The sequence below is a fragment of the Centruroides sculpturatus genome, unplaced genomic scaffold, assembly GCF_000671375.1.
Source record: "Centruroides sculpturatus isolate CEXI.00-Female unplaced genomic scaffold, Cexi_2.0 scaffold276, whole genome shotgun sequence".
NCBI classification, from domain to species: domain Eukaryota; kingdom Metazoa; phylum Arthropoda; class Arachnida; order Scorpiones; family Buthidae; genus Centruroides; species Centruroides sculpturatus.
Genome location: NW_019384509.1, coordinates 108,541 through 132,173, shown reverse-complemented (window position 1 = coordinate 132,173; position 23,633 = coordinate 108,541). Strand labels below are relative to the sequence as shown.

Here is a 23,633-nt window from a genome sequence, read left to right as displayed (position 1 = left end):
AAGGACATGGTTCTCCTCCCCTGTGGGGAGGGGAATTTCCCCCATGGGATAGGGAAAAAATTTTCCATTGATATGAATTTATTATTTATACCACAGAATGACACTGCTGCTGCAAGAATGTTCCCTAGGGGGCAGCCTGGGCTACTAGTAGAAACATAATTTTAAAAAATTTTTATTTTTTAAAATTATGTTTCTAATTTATTATGGATCATAAAATAAATTAATTTATTAAATTATGGATCATAAAAATGTCTTTTAGTATAATTTTAATGTTCGGATATTCCCATTGATTGCAATTCCAAATAAACAGATTTCTACTGTGTTATTGATATACTTGATTATTTGCCAATCGAATTTAAAAGAAATTTTCAAAATAAAAATTCTGGATACCAGAGTTCATTATTGTGTTCAAACAGTATAATTGGCTCTTAAGCAGATAATCTTTACAAAATATGTAAATATTTCATATTAAACATTAATATCAAAATAAGTGGTTTTTAAAAGTTACTTGATTAATTCGACAAATTATAGAATTTTAAAACAAAGACAACAAGAATATGCTTTGATTAAATGTAAATATTTCATATTAATGATTAATATCAAAATAAGTGGTTTTTAAAAGTTACTTGATTAATTCGACAAATTATAGAATTTTAAAACAATTAACTCAAAAAGACTAAAGATTGATTTAATTAATAAGATCAACAAATTTTATCAATAAATTTGTTACATTATTTAGATATTTTGGCTAAGCACAAATTTATAGTTAAAAGAAAAATCTTACTTTAGAAATTGGTTTCAAAGCTTCAGAAGTAAGAAATCAATATGTATGACTTATTGTTGGCACTAATTTATTAAAATATTACAGAAAGAAGGGAAAAAAAATCTTTTTCCTAAATGCAATATTTTAAATGAGATTTCATTGAATTTTTATATTTCATTTCAGTATTAAAATTACATATTAAAACTAAAAATTTAAATTAATGATTAATTTAATTTTAAAAACTTACTTTTAATTTCTCATATTCTGATTCTAAACTTTCAATCTTCTCTTTTAACTGTTTATTTTCTACTGCTAATCGCTCTACATCCTGCTGAGCTTCAGTTTTAAAATCATTAGCTACTCTAACAGTTGTCAATAAATCAGCTTGGAAGCGCTGCCACTCTTGTATCTAAAAATTTTATTATATTTTAACAAAATTTCATAACTTTATATAATCTATCCTTAAAAAAAAATTAAATAGTCTCACTATGAAATAACAAATGTACAGTACATTCTAAAAGTAATTATATACATTGTGAGAGATCAGACTTGGAAAGGGGAAGAGCCCACAATTTTATTCAGGAATTTTTCGAAAAAAAATTCATTTTTTGTTTTGAAAAGGAAATTTATTTAAATCTCAGAAAAAAAAAAACCTTTTTCATTTTATTACCGGAGGATGAGTGCAATTCTCTTCCTGGAGTCGTTTCCTTTCCCAGGGAATTCAGAATGGGTCACTGAGAACTACAACTAAGAATTCACTATTGGTGGAAAACGACAACGTGACATGGAAATAAAGAGAAGACCTCAAGGAACAGTGAGATGGGTTGAGAGTCCGCGAGAGTATCCTGTGTGCCAGCCGAAAGATTTATCATCATCACTCGTCGCTGCACGCTCCTCCCAAATATCCAGTGTTTCTCCAGGAACACCTACGAAGAACTAACGGATCTCAACTTTCGATAGACTTTAACCACCGTCAAGGCAACAGAGACATTCCCAAGGCTCCCCAACAACTCCACAGACATCTGGAAATCCATACATAGTGCTACAGGTATTTATAATGACCCGCGATGTTATGTAAGCTCTCTCTCTCCAACTCGTTTCTCACAAAGAAGCTTTAAGGTAAATACCTCTTTGCAGAACTAGTTTAATAAACGAATGTTGTTATTGTTAGAATTGTGTTGGGTGCACTTCCTTAACCCCTTAAGCCCATAACCCGAGATATCTCGGGCAAGTTACATAACGTTACATAAAATGAGGTCCTTAAGGCCATTTTTGAAAATTTTTTTTTTTTTGAATTTTTGGAATGTTTTTTAGGTCCCGAAATTTTTTCAAAATTTTTTTCCCGCGCAAAAAAATTTTATCGCGATTTTAATGAGCCTATGTGAAGGCTCGATTAAGGCTTAATTGTTTTTTAATGGGAGTTTTTTATCAAAATTATTTCATGGTTTTTAAGTTGTAGCGCACGGATTTTCATTCAGTAAAGTTATTTAAAGTTAGTTTCTGATGTCAAAAACGACCTCCGATGGTTTTTTAATTTTTTTAATTAATATATTTTTATAAATATATAATTAATTAATTAGGGGGGGTCGGAAATCGCAATAAAATTTTGAATTTTTTAAAAATATTTAAAAATTTCTGTGTCGCTTATAGTCACCCTACTTTAAACCCTTGTCCTCCCGAGACGTCTATGAGAATGTCCCGGGAAATCGGACTCCAGCTGTGTTCAAGGTCACCCAGCTGTGTAAACAATGACTCATCGGTGTTACATTTCACAGACAGGCGAAACAAAGGAAAATAAAATTTAAAGCTTTTTCTTCAAAATAAACGCATTTCTTTCGTTTTTTTTCTGTTTTAAGTATTTTTTACGTTTAATTGAAATCTATATAAAAAATGTCAATGTCCTTAAGGAGTTAAGCGGTCTCCATCCTGAGTCCAACTGCTCACAGATGCAACTGCTCGCGCGTAAATGTGAATGTAACGGTCTCTGTGTCTACCCAGAAGACACAGCGGTGTCAGTCCTGACAAATTAGTCATTGCAGTCTTCGCTGACGCAATGTTGACCCTTCAGTCCTGTGGTGCCGAAGCATAGGGGGTGCTTCGGCATTGTCACATATAATTGACATAATTGGAGTAAATGTGTATAGTTTTAAACTAGTAATTTAGCAGCATTTGTGTGATGTGTAAAGTTTACATTTTTCAGGTACATGAGATGAGAAAGTATTGTATTGTTTTTTTGAGTATGATTTTTTGCATCTATATTGTGATTCATTTAACCTATTTAAACAGTGGATCCAAATTTAGGTTCAGACAAAACCAGGGTAGACTTAAGGAATCTTCTTGGAAAATTCCTTGCCTTATGTAAATTTGATTTGTTTCAATGTAAACATCATGAAATCTTTTTTTAATTTAATTTATTCTTTTATGATTTATACTGATTTTGCAGGGCTCTAGAAGGGGAAATAGTAGTCCAGTCCAAAAATGGAAAGAAATGACTATGATTACAGCTACAGTCTCCTAGTTACTTTATAAAGACTTCACTTTCAACACTTACCTAATTATTTCAAAAATTTTCTAATTTCTAAAGCTCCTTTGGTTTGTTGCCAGTAGGGAAAAAGCAATACCTTATGGATAACACTTTCTCTCTATGAATAAATATACTTGTTTGATCTGAAAGTGCTGCATGGTAGTGGGTAATTTGAAATTAGAACTGAATTCTTAACACAGGCAGCAAAAAGTGGCCCATGATCAGACCAACCAGACTTATTCCTATGACTTTGCTTTGGTAAGCACATTGCAAAAATGACACAAACCTGATTTATGTATTTTTTTAAATAAAATTTAGCATGGCTTGGTTTACAACATATTATTGAGTATATCATTCTTTTAAATTCAACAATATATTTCCAGATAATATAAAAAACTTAAGCTCTATGAAAGTTAACAATGTTACAATTTTAATTACTGTATTTGCCCAAACATTAATGTTTCCACCCAGTTTTAAAGGAAACAAAAATAAAACACCCCTGATCTATATTTGAACACTGACTTATACTTGAGTCCAATTAGTTTTCCTCAATTTTGATAACTGTCTGTAGTACATGTCATACAGAGTTAAACTGATGTTAAAATTCAGTGCATTAATTGTTTAGAAATGCTATAAGCAGTCAAAGTTGTAGACCTGTCATGCAGCAGTACACAAATTATGCACAAGAATTAAGTGTTTGGCACAATTGTAAATAACTAATTAGTCAACTGTTTTTATTGCATTCAACAGAATCAGTTTTGGTAACTTCTTTGAAAATTTTATTTTGGTAACTTTATACTCCTAAGTTTCTGTGTGTCAACTAATTAAGTGATCATCAAAAATTGAAGAAAAGGTTACTGAAAATTTACTCTGTTGCAAGTGTAAATTTCTATTAATTATAAATTTGTGTACTTAATATGATTTTAGACTTTTATAAAAAGTTTTGGACAGTTATAAAAAAATAAAACAAATGAGAATGAAACACAGTTTGTTTTTGTTTTTGATAGTCACAAATATGCAAGGAAACCAATTTCCCCTGGCATAATTTATATCCTAGGCAGTCTACTATGTGTTGCATAAAACACTCTTGATTTTGCTCTTTAACTTTCATATTAATTTCACTTTTACTGATATCAACAGAAAAGAAAAAGTAAGTTACAATTTGTCACTTATAACATAGATGTTCAATGCATATATTTGTTTCTACAAAACAAACCCATTGAATACAATTATCTGATCGACAAGTATGATTAAAATGTAATTTGTAAAATCTATTAAGAATGCAATAAAAAATATATTTATGACGACTGGTTCCCAGGTATTGTAAATATAAATTAAAAAAAATTTATTTCTAACTAAAGTAATTTTGAAAATAAAGAGACATAATTGATTGAAATTGATTATGAAAGTTAGTTACATAAATAAAGAGTTATAAGAATATGTGGAATTTTTATTAAAGTTAGAATAACAGTAAAATTATAAGAAACAGTTGGTGAAGATAATTAATAAAGGGTTTTAAGAAATGCTGTGTTACCAACAACTTGAACAGAACAGAGAATTTGTACAGTTTAAAGAAGCTGTAGACCAGGGGTGGCCAACAAGTTGATCGCAAAGCCAATTTTGGTCGATCACTCACGATGTCTTGACTTAATGTGTTACACTTGTAACCAAATGCAACCGTAATGATATTGGACCTCCGCATCCTCCCTCAGATACGATTTTGTCAGTCATGTGCAATCTATTTGCTTACAGATGTAAAAGGGGAATAAGAAATGTAGACAAAGGGTCATAAAACCAAAAATAAGAAAGGCAAGAAGAGGGACAGAGAGAATAGGTCGGGACAGAGTAGAGAAAGGAACGGTGAAGTGGTGGTCCCTGAAAGTGACAACGTTGAGTTTCAATTTTTCTTCTGTTTAAAATGTAAGTGCCTTTTCTTCATGTTTTAAATTAAATTGTGACTTTTCTTACCTATCTAAACATAATATGTATTTCACACCTCCCCTTACCACTTAGTCTATGCCTACAACAACAAGTCGATCAAGACACATTTTTAAGATAAAAAGTAGATCTTATGTACACAAAAGTTGGCCACCCCTGCTGTAGACCATGATGGATAAATAATAAGAAATAGGAAAGATAATAAAAATTCTGATAATGATGAGGGATGAAGTATTGTTTCAATGATTTTCCAAAATTTTAATGCAAATTGCTAATTTTTTTTACAGTCAAATAAAAATAATAATAAAACGTCAATTTATATTTGGATCCTGATATTTTCAAAAAGTAAGGATTCCAGAAATGGAATTTGACTTATATTCAAAATAATATGGTATAGTGAACCCAAATAATGTGGAGGATACATTTTGCATTATAGGAAATTGTGTTATACAAACCACATGTTATGTATGAAATATGAGTGTAGCATAATGACAAAATAGCCAAAAAGTTAGAAACATATTTTATGAATACAGAAAATCTTCGATAACTCAAACTTGGATAGTTCGAAATCCTATTAGTTCAAAATACAGCTACTTCGTAATTTGAAGTGAAAATTCTGTCTGAACTGTATGATATGTGTTTGTTAACTATTTTGTTTAGATCAAAGTGCCTCCATACTATAAGAAAACAATAAACCAAGAACAACTCTAATCTGATCAATATGACTTTGCTTCTACAATAACAAATTTTTGGGTATCACTTTATATATGGACCATCCCTTCTTCTCTTATTTCATAAAGTATGGCTGGATTTCATGATTGCAAGATTGGGCTACAATAGCAGATTTAGATATTCATAGAACTCTAGGCTACTATTTTTGAGTGACTTACTACTTTTTGGGCCACCTTAAAAATAATTTGGGCTACATTTCAAAAAATTCTGCTTTACTTTTTATAAAATCTATCCGGCAGCCTGTGAAGTTCTTGATGGAAATGTGCTGTTTACTGCAGTTTATTTTTATTATTATTATTTAACAAAAATAGCATTCTGTTTAAGTAGCTGTATTGTGTTTGCTTAATAAATTACATCAGTTACATGGCATTTGGCATATTCTACAGAAATTTTGGATAATTCAAAATTCAGTCTTGAATATTTCGTCCCCTGAATTTCGAACTAATGAGGATTTCCTGTATTGACCATATAACACGTTGTAAGAAAGCATGTTATAGAAGGGTCCACTGTATTTTAAATACAATAATATTTACTCCAAAAATTTTTGGTCTGAAGCTGTTTTTTTGATTAGATTTTAAATGTCTTACTTTGAACAACAAATTATGCCACATAAATGGCTATATAAATTTTATCTATAGTGAAGTTTTTTGTCCTAAAATATATTTCTTTATATCCAATAACTACATGGTTACACTTAAAGGACAATCACATCACAGGTTGTTGGTTGACACAAATATATCTTATTTTATTCTTCTAAATTCTACAAAATGTACATTTTAGAGAATAAAATAGGATGTATTTGTGTCAACCAGTGATCTATGGTGTGATTTTCCTGTAAGTATAACCACATAGTTATTGGATATAAAGAAATTTTATCCATTTTTAATGTTAATTTTAATAAAATAACTCACCTCAGTGCAATGTTTTTCTTTAAATTCATCAAGTTCTTTCTGTACTTCTTTCAGTTGGGAAGTTGTTTCATTCACTGTTTTTTGTAATTCTCCTACAGTTGCTTTCAATTCTCGTTTATCTTCTAAGTGTCTTTGACATTTTAATTCTGCTTGATGTAAAGCATCTTCTAAAATCTCCATATCTCTTTGAATTTGAAGTTTTTCAGTTTCTAGTTGCTCAATACGATATTCCAAGTCTGATAGTTGCTTATGAGCATTGTTTTTAGTAACCTATTAAAAATGCATTCAATATAAAAAACATTTCAAATAAATTTTAAATAATGCAACTGAAAACAATTCAACAACTTAAATATAACCTATTATAAGAACTTGGATTTGGCATTAATAATTAAAAAACAGCTTATAGTAATATCAAATTTAATAATACTAAATACTTAGTTTAATCCTACAAAAGTAGAACTGATAAAGAAAATTAATCAGCCTTTACAATTAATACATCATCAAAAATGAAACTTAATTTTAACATAATACAATATACATAATACATTTTACAATACATAATATATAATTTTATAGAATGGTTATAATACAATTAAAACTGTTATTGCCTTATGCACCTCCTAAAATGCATTTCGGTCCCTGGTGTTAATGGCCCTCATCAGTTTGGTAATCATATTGGTTAAATGTAAGGAATGTAAGGCAAAAAATAAATTTTACAATATTACAAGACTCACAGGCAAACTAATTAATATATTTAAAATAATAAAATGATAAAACTATTAACCAATAAAATATTTACATTATATGCTTAGCTGTAAAACAGCTTTGCAATTACATGGTGAACATTTTAACAATATATTATACAACATAGCAATTATCTAGAAACATGCTGTTTCCCTAAAATTTCTGTAATAAAACTTTATGGCATTATTTCTAATGATTTGCTGTTAACATGGTCACATGGACTTGACAATGATAGTTAAATGCTATTAAAAATGTTATTTTGGTAAATATGTTTTTTACTGGATTTGGATTTAATTTGACATCATTCATAATTTTATCCAGTTTTTGTGGTCATGGTATTATAATTTATTTAAAAACAATTATATATTTCACAAAATTTCTGTAAAGATATTGTAATGAATTTTATTTCTATAATTTCATATATTAGAACTTTTTTTTATAAATTAAAATTATATATATATATAAATTTGATAATTACAAATACCAATGTCTAAAACAGAATTCAGAAGTCTGGTAAACAATTCCAGATTAGAGCAATTTGATATTTATTGGAAAATTTAATAGTTATGAAAAAATTGTAATTACTGCACAGTGTAGCAATAATGCATTGAGTGCAGTATTTATTTTAAAGCAAAGAAGTAATTATACTTCTTTGCTTTAAAAATGGCATTGAAAATTTCAATGACATTTTGCTGTTTTGTTTTTTAAATTATCTAACAAGAGGAGGTCATGATTGTCATTGGTCCTCACAGACTTCAATAATACTGTTTGTGTGGATAAGCCTTAGTATAAACCTTTATTGAGCAATAGGAAAAAGTGTACTTCTCAAACATTTTCAAGAAAATCAGTTAAAAAATTTTGGAGTGAGTTTACAATTCAAAAATTTCAATGATGATATCCTGGCTCAGTGGTAGCATGACTGAGTTTTTTCAAATCAATATAGTTTTTTTTATACATAAAATAATTGTAAATTACATGAGTAACTCATTTTGTCTATTTATTTTCTATTAAAAATGTGCAGTTTCTCCTCCTTAAAGATTCATTTTTAGAACTGTTTTAAAACCAAACTAAATTTATTTTAAATAGAAATAATTATTTTATGGTTATGATTTTATTAATTATTCTTATGTACAACTTTAATTTATTTTTAATGTCTGCTTGTTTTATCAGTGTGAAAAGGATATATGTCTACATTATAAACAATAATAAACCAGAGAAGTGACATTGAAAGATGATTGTTTATTGTCTTATACAGTGCTGCGCCTGCTTCTGGTGGAACTACCTTGATGGCAGCTTCATTTTACCCTAGATTACCCTAAATTGAAAATAACTCTTCAAGCTCAACCATCATCAAACTCATGCTCAGATAAAAAAATAAGACGAACGATTCTATGACACAGATCCCTGTACTATTATCATAAAATGTTAATCAGAATAATTCTTAATTTATTGTTTTAAAAAATCTTAATAACTAAAATGTCTTAGGATTTTTAGGCTTTATCAGAGGTTTACATCTGATAAAGGCTAAATTTGAATTTGAAATTCCAATTTAGGTACATTAAATTTGAATTTACATCTGATATGGAGATAATTGATGTTTTAGTTTAGTAATACCAATGAGAAAAATTTGCCTGGTTTTCAAATAATCATAAAATATATCCATAAGTCTAATGAACATAATTATTTAAATTTTATTTTAATTAATTCACTTTCGACATGTGTATCTTAGCTGAATATAGAAAATTAAATAAGCTATTCAGGTTATTCAGTTGATTTCAAACATACTTTAATATGTAGCTGATCAGTTTTAAAAATTAATCAATTTATATATATATATATATATATATATGTGTTTTAACATTCGCTTTGAAGGTTCAAATGAAACCACCAATCTGCTTTATTTCTTTCGCTTCTGTTATCCTATCCTAAAACCCTCCATTTATAAGGGAAAACAAAATGGTTTTAAACTAAAACTTTTTCCGGCAAAACTTGTAGCACAATGGGTAACAGCATCAAATCAAAGGGCAGTTTTACCCTAGATTTAACCTAAATAAGATTACCCTAAACATTACCCTGAGAGGTTGAAATGACCCTAGAAATGGCAGCACTGGCTATGTATAACAATTCAAATGTTCAAATGTGATATTAATAGTTAGTTATAACTAATAATTTTTGAATTTATTTAATTGCTAAAAAGTCAAATTATTCATAATATTCTTATATTACCTAATGTAAAAAAATTTAACTTTATTTTTAACCAAAAACAAATTTACAAATAAGAAAAAATATACATTTTTATAGAAAGTAAAAAGACAAAATATATAAATCCAAGTAATTTACAATTTTTAGAATAAAAGCATGTTGATTTAAAAAAATATCTATTTGTTGAAATGCAAACTAGCAATCTTGCAAATAACTAACTTATGAGTAAGGAAAACAGCTGCTGAGCCATACAGTCTTCAGCAAATGGTTCCATAAAACCTATGAATAAGTCACTCAGGATATTTTTTTTTTAAAAACACTCAAAAAGTAAACTTTCTCCCCTTGCTCAATAAATATTCATATCAAGGTTTATCCACACAAACATTATTATTGAATTGCAAGGACCACATTATGACCTCCCCCTTGTAAGTCTCCCTTAAAAATTAAATAAATTTTTTTCAAAATTTTAAAATATTGTACTGATCAAATTGTTGATTTTAATTAATAAAATGTATGTTTTATTAAGGGATAAAAGTTTCCTATTTCTATTCTATAATTAATTTTATAAAACTTTTTTTGCAGTCAGTAAAATTTATTTGATAACTGTACTACAGCACAGAAACACGCTTACAAATTCTGAAACTTAATGTTTCATTTATTTTTTTAAAGTATTTGCATGTCATTCATATAAATCAATCATTCCATCATTAACAAGAATACAGATTTATATAAACCTAAAAATTTTCTTCTGCATATGTCTCAAACACAATACAAATTGATAACAGCTAGAAAAGACCATTACTAAACATTGGTGACAAACAATCTACTAGTAGTTTGTTGATGCTATATCCTCATTAATATATGCCAAATAAATTTTTCAATGGAAATTTCATTGCCTTTAAATTTATCTTTATGAATTTTAATAAATCCAAAAAACTAATAAAACTAGAGGTATTTTGAACACTAACCAAATATATGAAAAATTAAACTATTAATTTTAAATTTTATGTATTTAATATAAAACTTTTATTGTTATGATAAAATGTAGTTTCATTGTAAAAATTTTTGCTTTTATTTTAATGCTTGATTAGGTATTTTTATTTATCAGATTAAGTCAATAAAATTAATTTTCTCCAAGTATTAAGATTTAACACAACAAAAATAGTACAGTGAAAATCATAGATTATACTAAATGAATAATGCATTTTAAATATTACTTAACATTTAATTTTGTGAAAATATTTTATTTAAAAAAATTTTTTTAATCACATAATATAATAATAGTAAACATAATTGCTCTATTTTGTAATATGTAATGAAAATTAATGTTTAATGAAAAACTTTAAAATAAATATTAGTTGAATTCATGTATATGCAACAAGCTAAATCTTTATTTTTCTAGTTTGTTTATACTTCAATAAAGTCCACTGAATATAAATGAAAGTGAGCAATCTGACAAAATTTGTATATATGAAAAATATGAATTTAATCATACAATTAATTATAACACAATAATATTTTTGTATTATATTCCTAATTTTACAGAAATTTTTATATAACATGACTATAAAAAGAAATATAATTAATTATAATAACAATCATATTTTTATTCTGAAAATAAACTGGTATATATTTCTGTAAATAATTTTTTTCATTAATTTTATCCTTTTATATATTTTAAATAAATTACCATATTTTCTTCTTGTATCTGATTTAACTTTTCCTTTAATCTAGAAGTTTCTCTTTGACTCAGTGCTAATTGCTCTTGAAGCCGCATTGCTTTTGCCTCAATTTTTTCTTTATCTCTTCTGGCTTCACTTAATAAATTATCAAGTTCTGATGTAGCATTTGCTTCTCTCTCTCTTTGTAATTCCGATACCTTAAAGAATCAGATTATTAATTTTCAAATGATATAAAAAACAATTATGATGCAACTTTTCTAATTATTTTAATGAAAATATTTACAATAAAATTGATGAGCTTTAAAATAAAATTTAAATTATTATTATGTTGGGTTTAGTGGGTTACTCAGTTCACACCAGTGGCTGTGTACTATGCCAGACCAAAGTCAAGGCATAGCAACCAAAAACAAAAATTAAATACTGTAAGTATGTCAGTGTCTGTATTCAGGAATTTCCTAACAATGTGGCATGTATTCAATATAGGAGAGAACAACAGGTACAATAAGCACCCTATCCATCCTCCACAGATGCTTTATTTCCTGGGCGAGTTCTGTGTACTCGCTAATTTTTTCAGTGCATGTGTTTTGTACATTGTGAGTGTTTGGAATGGCTATGTCTATAATGTATGTAGTTTTATTGTGTTTGTCAATGAGTGTGATGTCTGGTCTGTTGTGGTAAATTGTTTTATCTATGATTATGGCTCTGTCGTAGTACATTTTGTGCATCTTGTTTTCCAATACTGTTTGTGGTATATACTTGTAGTATGGTTCGTGAATGTCTACCAATTTGTGTTTCTTTGCAAGCTCTTGGGTGTATTATATTTGCTACTTGATTGTGTCTATGTAAGTAATCTGTCTGTGCCAAGAGCTTGCAACCAGAAGTGATGTGTTGTATAGTTTCTGGCATGTGACATTTTCTGCATGTGTCATTTGTGAGTGATGTATCTTTGAGTATGTGTTTTCTGTAGTTTTTAGTATTTGACCTGATCCTGTATGGCAATCATGAATCCTTCTGTCTCCCCAAAGAGGCATCCCCGATCTAACCAGCTGTTTGACGCAGTTCTGTCAACAAAATCCTGGGCCAGGTCATAAGGATGCCTGTCATGGAGTGCCTTTTGAGCCCACGATTGCTTAATGGTGTCTATGTTTTTTATATGTTGTTGCTTTTTATATGATGTTGTTGTTATTATTATTATTATTATTAACAAAAATTAATTAATATTTAATCTCTTACTGTTTGAATACAGTGGTACCTCAGGATACGAAATTAATCCGTTCCGAAACTGAGATCGTATCATGAAAATGTCGTAAGGTGAATCATCTTTTCCCATACTATTACATGTAAAACCAAATAATTCGTTCCAACGCGAAAAACATACTCAAATTAAAGCCAAGTAATACATTNATTTATTTCGGTTAATGTTAACTGAAGTACATTATTCAAGAATTATCTGTATATGACAAAACATAGTTTAGTTCAATTATTTAACTTCGCTCCACAACAAAGAAATCAACTTTAGATTATTTATTTATTAAATATTATAACTGAAAACTTGCTAGACGACTTTAAATCAGGCATTGAGAAACATACAGACTCTATTCTTCACATTAATAATAAAGTAAATATCAAATATGTTATTCAAGATTCTTGCTAAATGAATTTTTAAGCAGACTGCAAGAAAACTGTTGGAGTGTCTTTTAATAAATATTAATAAAATTTAGTTAATAATTATGTTAAAAGTATACAAACCCTATATTAAATTTGTAATATTCACAAACTATTAATCAGGGTTAATAGCAATGAAATGCCATACTATTTTATATTAGTTTAACGCAAAAAATGCAAACATTTAGTAGTGAAAGGGTCACAGAGGAAGGTGACGATATTACATTTACAGAGTAGAATAAGAAATAAACTCAAATAAATGTTATATGAAAGATTAGATATATATGTTACTGTGAATGACCAATATCTGGCGAATGTCAACATTCTCTGGTGAATGTCACCATTCACAGTCGTTTCGTGTATGTACGAAATATTTGCTAAATATTATTATTTCTCACTTACACTGGCAAATGTCGACATTCAGCTTGCACTGATGCTGAATGTTGAATAAAAATATTTTTATTACATTAAGACAAAAATTAAACTTTTTCATATGTCAAAATAGGAGAAAGCTTAAGTAGCAGCACATGTAAATAAACTGTTGAACCTAAAACAAACAGTATATGATAAGCCAGGACACAGAACTATGTCTATGCCATTTACTTGACACACGATCTCAAGATCGGCTCACTAACTTTTTCTACGAGGGCTGTTTATGTTTAAACGATCTACATAATTAATTCTAGATCTAGTCAGGATTCCTTGACACCAGTTAAGCAGCTATTTTAAATGCGGATTAACACGCGTTATCCTTAAACTCGGGATTCGGAGGAACTAAGGAAACTTGAATGAAAATGATCGTCTAATAAGAACCAAGCCATTTTATAAAACAAACCAAAATATTTAATAAATCAAATAATAAAAATACACAATGATGAATCTAACCTATATCTAAATCTAACTTAAAATATCTTATTTTTAACCTAACGCGTGAGAGAGTTTACATCGATCTATCAGAGACTATATTACCTTCCACGTATTTTTCATATCTGTTTTTGTATGAGGATCTTCTTCCTTCTTATTTCTATTTTCTTCTCCTCTATGGGAGATTCTTTTATCTTTCTCCTTAGACAATCTTGTCGTATATTTACTTCAATTAATCGGTCATAGTATGGCCTTGTCGGTCTTGTATGACGATCACTTGTATCGTATTCTTTTTGTATGGCAATACCTCTTCTTATCGGACTACCTCTTAACGTATTTCAGATTCTTCGTATGGCAAACCTTGTTTCGATGGACTGCATATGTCAGACTTCTTGCGTGGCAATACCACGTTTTGACGGACTGCCTCGAAAGGCGGGAAAACGGCCCTTTTATTTAGTCTTCCGTAACGTGTGCAAAAACTCGACTCATCCTGAGTTAGCCTGGGAAAGAAAATCAACTTCCTTTCAAAAATTCTGATGTTTCCTCTGGTTTTAGATAAAATCTTGTTGAAGTTGAAAATATTATTTTAATTCTTTTCTCCAAATTATTTTAATTAAAACGATCCTTTCCAGAACCTTCAGATCTCACAAGTACATTCTAAATCATTAAAGAAAATAATACAATAATAAACTTACACATAAATTATGTGATTAACTTTATACAATCTTATTTATTGCAACAACTTAAATTATTATGGCACTTTGAATTGCACAAGAATCCCTTGCTTTTACAATTGCATTTATTCGTGGGACACTTTTTTTGCAATGACAGCATGTATAGCCTTGCTCTCCACTTTTCGAATTAGCTGCAGCTGCTTCTCTCAGCAATATTTCTTGAGAAGAAATATCATCTATGGAAAGTAAAATAACTTTTCTTTACAAATTACGAACTGATTACGGGAATAAAGCTTCTTGAGGGTATCATTTTTGTTTGCTAATTTATAAAAGTCGAAGTCTTCTATTCTAACAACTGTCAACACATTTCAGGCATCTGTACAGCCACGGTCGACATCAGGAACTTGTATTCGTACGGTATCAAATTTGAGCAGAAGGAAATTTTCTTTTTGAGGTTCGTAACATTTTCGTTGCTCACAGTAGAAGATTCTCTTTCACGGCCGCTCTTTTTATAGAAATAACTTTGTGTTGTTCAGTAATGGCTTGATATGAAGACGTGGTGGGTTGCAGCTCCTCTTCAATATTTTCCTTTTGAATATGGTATTCGTTATGGCCACTGCTCAAATTTTCTTCAAAAGTATTAACAATTTCTTCGACCTCCACCAAAGCTTATCTGTGCTTGTTGACATACACCGGCTATTGTTCGAATGTATAATAATATAACCAAATATTCGGTCTTTCACCGATGTATTTTTTGTATGTTGACATTCACCGGAGAATATCGACATTCTCTAATTTCGGTCTTTCACAGTAACATATATACTACTTTAACAATAAAATATAATATAAAAATAATGATAGAATAAATATAAAGAAAATAATCAAAATGCTTCTGGACTCGCACATGAAAAATGTGAATTTTTAAATGTAAAATAAGTTTGTTTTTCTTTTTTAAACACTGACAGTTTAAATTGTGTTGAGAATAATTGCCAAAATCTTCGATTTGTTAAATGTGGATGATATCAACAAGTTCTTTATTTTGTTTTGTTGAAAAATATCACACAAATAGTTGTTCATCTAGTAAAATGTATTTACTTATTACATTTTGATTATTTTCTTTATATTTATTCTATCATTACTTTTATATTATATTTTATTGTTAAATAGTATATATATATATATATATATATATACATAATGTAATCTTTCATATAACATTTATTTGAGTTTATTTCTTATTCTACTCTGTAAATCTAATATTGTCATCTTCCTCTGTAACCTTTTCATCACTACTAAAAATTTGCATATTTACACTAAACTAATATAATTGCTATTAACCCTGATTAATAGTTTTAGTGAATACTACAAATTTAATACAGAGTTTGTATAGTTTTAACATAATTATTAACTAAATTTTAATATTTATTAAAAGACACTCCAACAGTTCCCTTGTAAGTTCACCATTTAAAAGTTTGAATTAGATATAATTAAATAAGTAATTAATTGTTACTATTTTGAACTTAATTGTTTCCTTAGTAAGTTTAATTGTTCCTGAAAATCAATATTCTAAAAAGTTTTATAGGGTGGGTAGGTAGTACCTGAAATAAGTTTATTGAATCAAAGGCAGTGTGCAGAAACTGTTTTGGAACCATTTATTTAAATGATTTATTTAAAAAAATTAAGAAAGAAAGAACCATAGCAATTAATAATTTTTTGTTAAAAATCAAGGCAGGTATAAAAATGAATGAACATTTATTTTAGAGAAAAACAGAAAATAAATTATTTTCCTATTTATTTATGTACATTGTTAAAACAAACTAATTCTTGTTGAAAGTGGTAATTCTTGATTTTTTTTTCACTTGCATTTGTTGTTCTCTCTTTTAGAAGTTTTTTGTAGTAACATCTAAATCTTTATCTTGTTAACTTTGCTAGATCTACATGTTTGTCAAGTTTGTTAAAATTTTGATGATAATCTTCTAAGCATGACTTGTCTTTGAATAAAATTCTGATTTCTAGCTAGGAGAACAGAAGTTGTAACCTTTCAAAATTGCTGCATATTTATTTATTTTCTATTAGTCTTGGCATAAATGACCTACTTGTTAAAAATGCTTATTCCAACAGTAAATTCAAAAAACACTTCTTTTAGTGTAATCCACAGATGGTACACAATGATTGAACTTTAAAGAGTATAACAGTTAATTGTCAAGTATCATCTGTGGAAACACAAAAGAGATATTAAAATCTAATTTACTTTAAATAATATACAAGTACCCTAAATATGTAATTCAAGATATAATTAATTTAGTTCAATTTAGCATTTAAAAATGTAAAAATATATTAAATCCTGTTGCATCTGTAATTAAATCTTGTTTTTATACATGTTTTCAAATGAAGTTATTTTTTGTACAAATTTTACATTCCTCAAAAGTGAAATCAAAACACCAGAAAGGAATTCACATAGTCACTTGCACACAATTAAAAGAACAAACAACGATAGGCAACAGACACTTGTTTATTCACAAGGAGAGCCTACGGCTTTGGGGTAACGGATTTTGATGATCTTTGGTGTAGAGGTAGTACACGATGTGAGTGTACTACCTGTAAAATACTAAAGTGCAATACTCAAATATAATCGAGAAAATTGGACTTAAAGTTTTGTTAGCACTTTATATATAAATTATACGTATTTCTATTCGAGCGTCCTGTGGCAGAGTGGTAACGAGTCTGNGTAAAACCAAATAATTCGTTCCAACGCGAAAAACATACTCAAATTAAAGCCAAGTAATACATTAAAAAAAATAACTGTAGTAAGAAAAACAAATGAAAAATGCGAACTAATGTAACGTCGTATGGTGAGTTTTTGTTCATATCGTGGAACAAAAATATGTTCAAATTTCATGTCGTATCCTGAAAATTTCATATGCTGGGGCGTTCGTAACCTGAGGTACCACTGTATTTAAAAAAAATACAAATATCAATTAATAATTTTAAATTACATTAAAATAACGAAAACTATTTTAATGTAAATTCACCTATCTAAATTATTATTTTTGTTTAATAATTAACTATTTTAATTTTCTTGTTCCTATCAAGTAAAAAAATTATAAAGAAATAAACACAAAGTTTAATTTGTCAAAATTGATTTATTTCTTAACAAATGTTTTCTTAATATTCCTAATCTTCCAAAAATGGTATCAAATATTTTACATCTATTATTAATTCAAATGAAAGCAATATATATACATTGAATGGAAGCATTTGTAACAACATCAAATCATGATTTCAACTCCTATTTTGCAGAAAAAAAATTGCAAGATTCTCAGCCCCCAATAGCTAAAGTTTTCAGGAATGTAAATAAAAATAAATTGGTTGTATTTCCTTCGAAATTAGCACAAGATTGCTGTTGAGAACAAATCACACAGGAACTCTTTTAGAGTGGAAAAAGTAGGTTTATTTTCTATAATTTAAAAGGATGTACATTTCGGGTTTAATGCACCTCTTCAGTCCTAATATTGTAGTGACAGCTGGAATAACTAAATTATTAGGACTGAAGAGGGGCATTAAGAGGGGCATATCCTTTTAAATTATAGAAAATAAACCTACTTTTTCTACTCTAAAAGAGTTCCTGTGTGATTTGTTCTCAACAGCAATTTTGTGCTAATTTCGAAGGAAATACAACCAATTTATTTTTATTTACATTCCTGAAAACTTTAGCTATTGGGGGCTGAGAATCTTGCAATTTTTTCTGCAAAATAGGAGTTGAAATCATTTGTTGTTGTTACTTTTTCCACTCTAAAAGAGTTCCTGTGTGATTTATTCTCAACAGCAACCTTGTGCTAATTCCAAAGGAAATACAATGAATTGAGAGAACAGTAAGCAATCAAGTACCAAAAATAAACTGATCACTGATGTGCTGAAAACACAAAATGTTTATTTAAAACTTGTGTTCCACACAAGTTTTGCCACAATTATATGTACACAAAGAATATACATCATAGTTTCAAGATACACATGTACAAAGCCATTGCTAAAGTTCTATCTGGAACAAAGTTCCATGTTTGATTCAAATATTGAATTTCTGCACCCAAACTGTAATTTAACACCACTTGATGTTTACATTCACCCCATTATGGTTGACACAGTTTCTTCTATCAGAAGTATCTGTCTTTTTTGATACTGACCTTGCAATGCCCAGTCATCTGTATTGTATGTTCCAAAAAAACCAATCATCATTAAAGATTTGAAGTCCTTTTCGTATCTTTATGTTCATGTTCATCTGTTCTACATTGGACACTCCAAACTTTTTCTAAAAACTTAAATTTACTTAGATAGAATTCTACAAGATTGCTTCTTGATCCTAACACCAATATCTCTAGGACTATGAGCAATGGTGGAAATGGGACTGTTTCACTAAACATATTTTCATATAGTTTAATTAATAAGCATATATGCCATTTAGTAATTTTAATTCACACCATTAGATTTCTCATATAAAGTTATGTCTATTAGATCCATTTTCAGACCTTGTAGACAATTCTCCTTTAGCTTTTATACTGGACAACAGATACACATTCTATTTTATTCATATATAAATAAATATTAATTAATAAGAAAAATTCTGTTATAGTTAGGGAATAAAAAACTTTCAATGAAGATCAAATAACAACATTTAAATTTTTTCATTTTAAATAATGCATTATGTTATCATTACTTTCTTTTTTGACTTATTCTTATCTGTTAAACTGCAATTTCTTGCCAAAGCTTTCACAGTAACAAATACCTCCAGTGTTTATTTATTAACGCTGAATAAATTCAACATAAAACTCTTTTAAAAATTTACTTTGATAATTCTGTCTTCATTCACAATGGAAATTTTTTGTCATTACATGTAGTAAAAATAATTCCTCAAAAAAAAAATATTCTATATCTTTTATTTACATATTTTTGAATATTCCTTTATTAAATTCTTAGATATTCCTGCCTATATATGACATAATAATAATTCTAAAATTTAGATTTTTATTAATGTTTATTCTAGTTTCGAAAAAGCTCTTTCAAAAACTATTTTACTCATACATATATTTATAATATATTAACATATTTGTAATGTTATGTACTGTACTTGTGGAATATTTCCTTCTTTCATGAATCCATCATGAAAGCCATCATACTACATCAGTGGCACACTACTACAGTAAAATGCAATGTTACTTAGCTAGGCTAATTTTTATATTTCAAATTTATCTTTGGTATGTGGCCATAAATGTGTACTAATAAAAAAATTTATTATAGTTTAAATCATGGTTCCTAGAGTGTGTAGTAGTAATTTTTAAAATGCAGTGGGAATACTTGAGTGATGACAAGAAGCAAGTGGGCAGCAGGGAGTTCTGGAAATAATCTTATTTTTCATTTATTGATCATTAATGATTACTACAATTACTTACTTCGGATATAATATTATATTGCATAAGCATCAGTTGAATAATTGTAACAGTGGATCTGAATATTAATTTAGATACTAAGAAACTTGGTTTTCCCACATGTGGGAAAACAGAGCTACTTTGAAACAATGCATCTACTGCACACAATGTGTAGCTGTGTTGTTTGAAAGGAAAACCTCATACAATCTCTGAAACTATGCTATATTAAAAAGGGACATATATTATAACATTGTTCATAAGTAATGAACTATATTAAAACAAACACAAAACGAATGATTCTTGAATAATTTATTTCGGTTAATGTTAACTGAAGTACATTATTCAAGAATTATCTGTATATGACAAAACATAGTTTAGTTCAATTATTTAACTTCGCTCCACAACAAAGAAATCAACTTTAGATTATTTATTTATTAAATATTATAACTGAAAACTTGCTAGACGACTTTAAATCAGGCATTGAGAAACATACAGACTCTATTCTTCACATTAATAATAAAGTAAATATCAAATATGTTATTCAAGATTCTTGCTAAATGAATTTTTAAGCAGACTGCAAGAAAACTGTTGGAGTGTCTTTTAATAAATATTAATAAAATTTAGTTAATAATTATGTTAAAAGTATACAAACCCTATATTAAATTTGTAATATTCACAAACTATTAATCAGGGTTAATAGCAATGAAATGCCATACTATTTTATATTAGTTTAACGCAAAAAATGCAAACATTTAGTAGTGAAAGGGTCACAGAGGAAGGTGACGATATTACATTTACAGAGTAGAATAAGAAATAAACTCAAATAAATGTTATATGAAAGATTAGATATATATGTTACTGTGAATGACCAATATCTGGCGAATGTCAACATTCTCTGGTGAATGTCACCATTCACAGTCGTTTCGTGTATGTACGAAATATTTGCTAAATATTATTATTTCTCACTTACACTGGCAAATGTCGACATTCAGCTTGCACTGATGCTGAATGTTGAATAAAAATATTTTTATTACATTAAGACAAAAATTAAACTTTTTCATATGTCAAAATAGGAGAAAGCTTAAGTAGCAGCACATGTAAATAAACTGTTGAACCTAAAACAAACAGTATATGATAAGCCAGGGACACAGAACTATGTCTATGCCATTTACTTGACACACGATCTCAAGATCGGCTCACTAACTTTTTCTACGAGGGCTGTTTATGTTTAAACGATCTACATAATTAATTCTAGATCTAGTCAGGATTCCTTGACACCAGTTAAGCAGCTATTTTAAATGCGGATTAACACGCGTTATCCTTAAACTCGGGATTCGGAGGAACTAAGGAAACTTGAATGAAAATGATCGTCTAATAAGAACCAAGCCATTTTATAAAACAAACCAAAATATTTAATAAATCAAATAATAAAAATACACAATGATGAATCTAACCTATATCTAAATCTAACTTAAAATATCTTATTTTTAACCTAACGCGTGAGAGAGTTTACATCGATCTATCAGAGACTATATTACCTTCCACGTATTTTTCATATCTGTTTTTGTATGAGGATCTTCTTCCTTCTTATTTCTATTTTCTTCTCCTCTATGGGAGATTCTTTTATCTTTCTCCTTAGACAATCTTGTCGTATATTTACTTCAATTAATCGGTCATAGTATGGCCTTGTCGGTCTTGTATGACGATCACTTGTATCGTATTCTTTTTGTATGGCAATACCTCTTCTTATCGGACTACCTCTTAACGTATTTCAGATTCTTCGTATGGCAAACCTTGTTTCGATGGACTGCATATGTCAGACTTCTTGCGTGGCAATACCACGTTTTGACGGACTGCCTCGAAAGGCGGGAAAACGGCCCTTTTATTTAGTCTTCCGTAACGTGTGCAAAAACTCGACTCATCCTGAGTTAGCCTGGGAAAGAAAATCAACTTCCTTTCAAAAATTCTGATGTTTCCTCTGGTTTTAGATAAAATCTTGTTGAAGTTGAAAATATTATTTTAATTCTTTTCTCCAAATTATTTTAATTAAAACGATCCTTCCCAGAACCTTCAGATCTCACAAGTACATTCTAAATCATTAAAGAAAATAATACAATAATAAACTTACACATAAATTATGTGATTAACTTTATACAATCTTATTTATTGCAACAACTTAAATTATTATGGCACTTTGAATTGCACAAGAATCCCTTGCTTTTACAATTGCATTTATTCGTGGGACACTTTTTTTGCAATGACAGCATGTATAGCCTTGCTCTCCACTTTTCGAATTAGCTGCAGCTGCTTCTCTCAGCAATATTTCTTGAGAAGAAATATCATCTATGGAAAGTAAAATAACTTTTCTTTACAAATTACGAACTGATTACGGGAATAAAGCTTCTTGAGGGTATCATTTTTGTTTGCTAATTTATAAAAGTCGAAGTCTTCTATTCTAACAACTGTCAACACATTTCAGGCATCTGTACAGCCACGGTCGACATCAGGAACTTGTATTCGTACGGTATCAAATTTGAGCAGAAGGAAATTTTCTTTTTGAGGTTCGTAACATTTTCGTTGCTCACAGTAGAAGATTCTCTTTCACGGCCGCTCTTTTTATAGAAATAACTTTGTGTTGTTCAGTAATGGCTTGATATGAAGACGTGGTGGGTTGCAGCTCCTCTTCAATATTTTCCTTTTGAATATGGTATTCGTTATGGCCACTGCTCAAATTTTCTTCAAAAGTATTAACAATTTCTTCGACCTCCACCAAAGCTTATCTGTGCTTGTTGACATACACCGGCTATTGTTCGAATGTATAATAATATAACCAAATATTCAGTCTTTCACCGATGTATTTTTTGTATGTTGACATTCACCGGAGAATATCGACATTCTCTAATTTCGGTCTTTCACAGTAACATATATACTACTTTAACAATAAAATATAATATAAAAATAATGATAGAATAAATATAAAGAAAATAATCAAAATGCTTCTGGACTCGCACATGAAAAATGTGAATTTTTAAATGTAAAATAAGTTTGTTTTTCTTTTTTAAACACTGACAGTTTAAATTGTGTTGAGAATAATTGCCAAAATCTTCGATTTGTTAAATGTGGATGATATCAACAAGTTCTTTATTTTGTTTTGTTGAAAAATATCACACAAATAGTTGTTCATCTAGTAAAATGTATTTACTTATTACATTTTGATTATTTTCTTTATATTTATTCTATCATTACTTTTATATTATATTTTATTGTTAAAGTAGTATATATGTTACTGTGAAAGACCGAAATTAGAGAATGTCGATATTCTCCGGTGAATGTCAACATACAAAAAATACATCGGTGAAAGACTGAATATTTGGTTATATTATTATACATTCGAACAATAGCCGGTGTATGTCAACAAGCACAGATAAGCTTTGGTGGAGGTCGAAGAAATTGTTAATACTTTTGAAGAAAATTTGAGCAGTGGCCATAACGAATACCATATTCCAAACACAGA

The 23,633-nt window shown here is 28.7% G+C and overlaps 1 protein-coding gene across 1 annotated transcript in view; it reads right to left on the bottom strand.

The window, feature by feature from the left end:
- The window catches only part of LOC111622320 (cytospin-A-like), a 53,693-nt gene that overhangs the window by 11,367 nt on the left and 18,693 nt on the right, over positions 1-23,633 (bottom strand). Inside the window, exons 6-8 of the mRNA XM_023364673.1 lie at positions 11,505-11,693; positions 6,869-7,138; positions 1,011-1,172 (exon numbers count right to left, since the gene is read on the bottom strand). Coding sequence (XP_023220441.1) covers positions 1,011-1,172; positions 6,869-7,138; positions 11,505-11,693 — 621 coding nt within the window. The remainder of the gene's footprint in view (positions 1-1,010; positions 1,173-6,868; positions 7,139-11,504; positions 11,694-23,633) is intronic.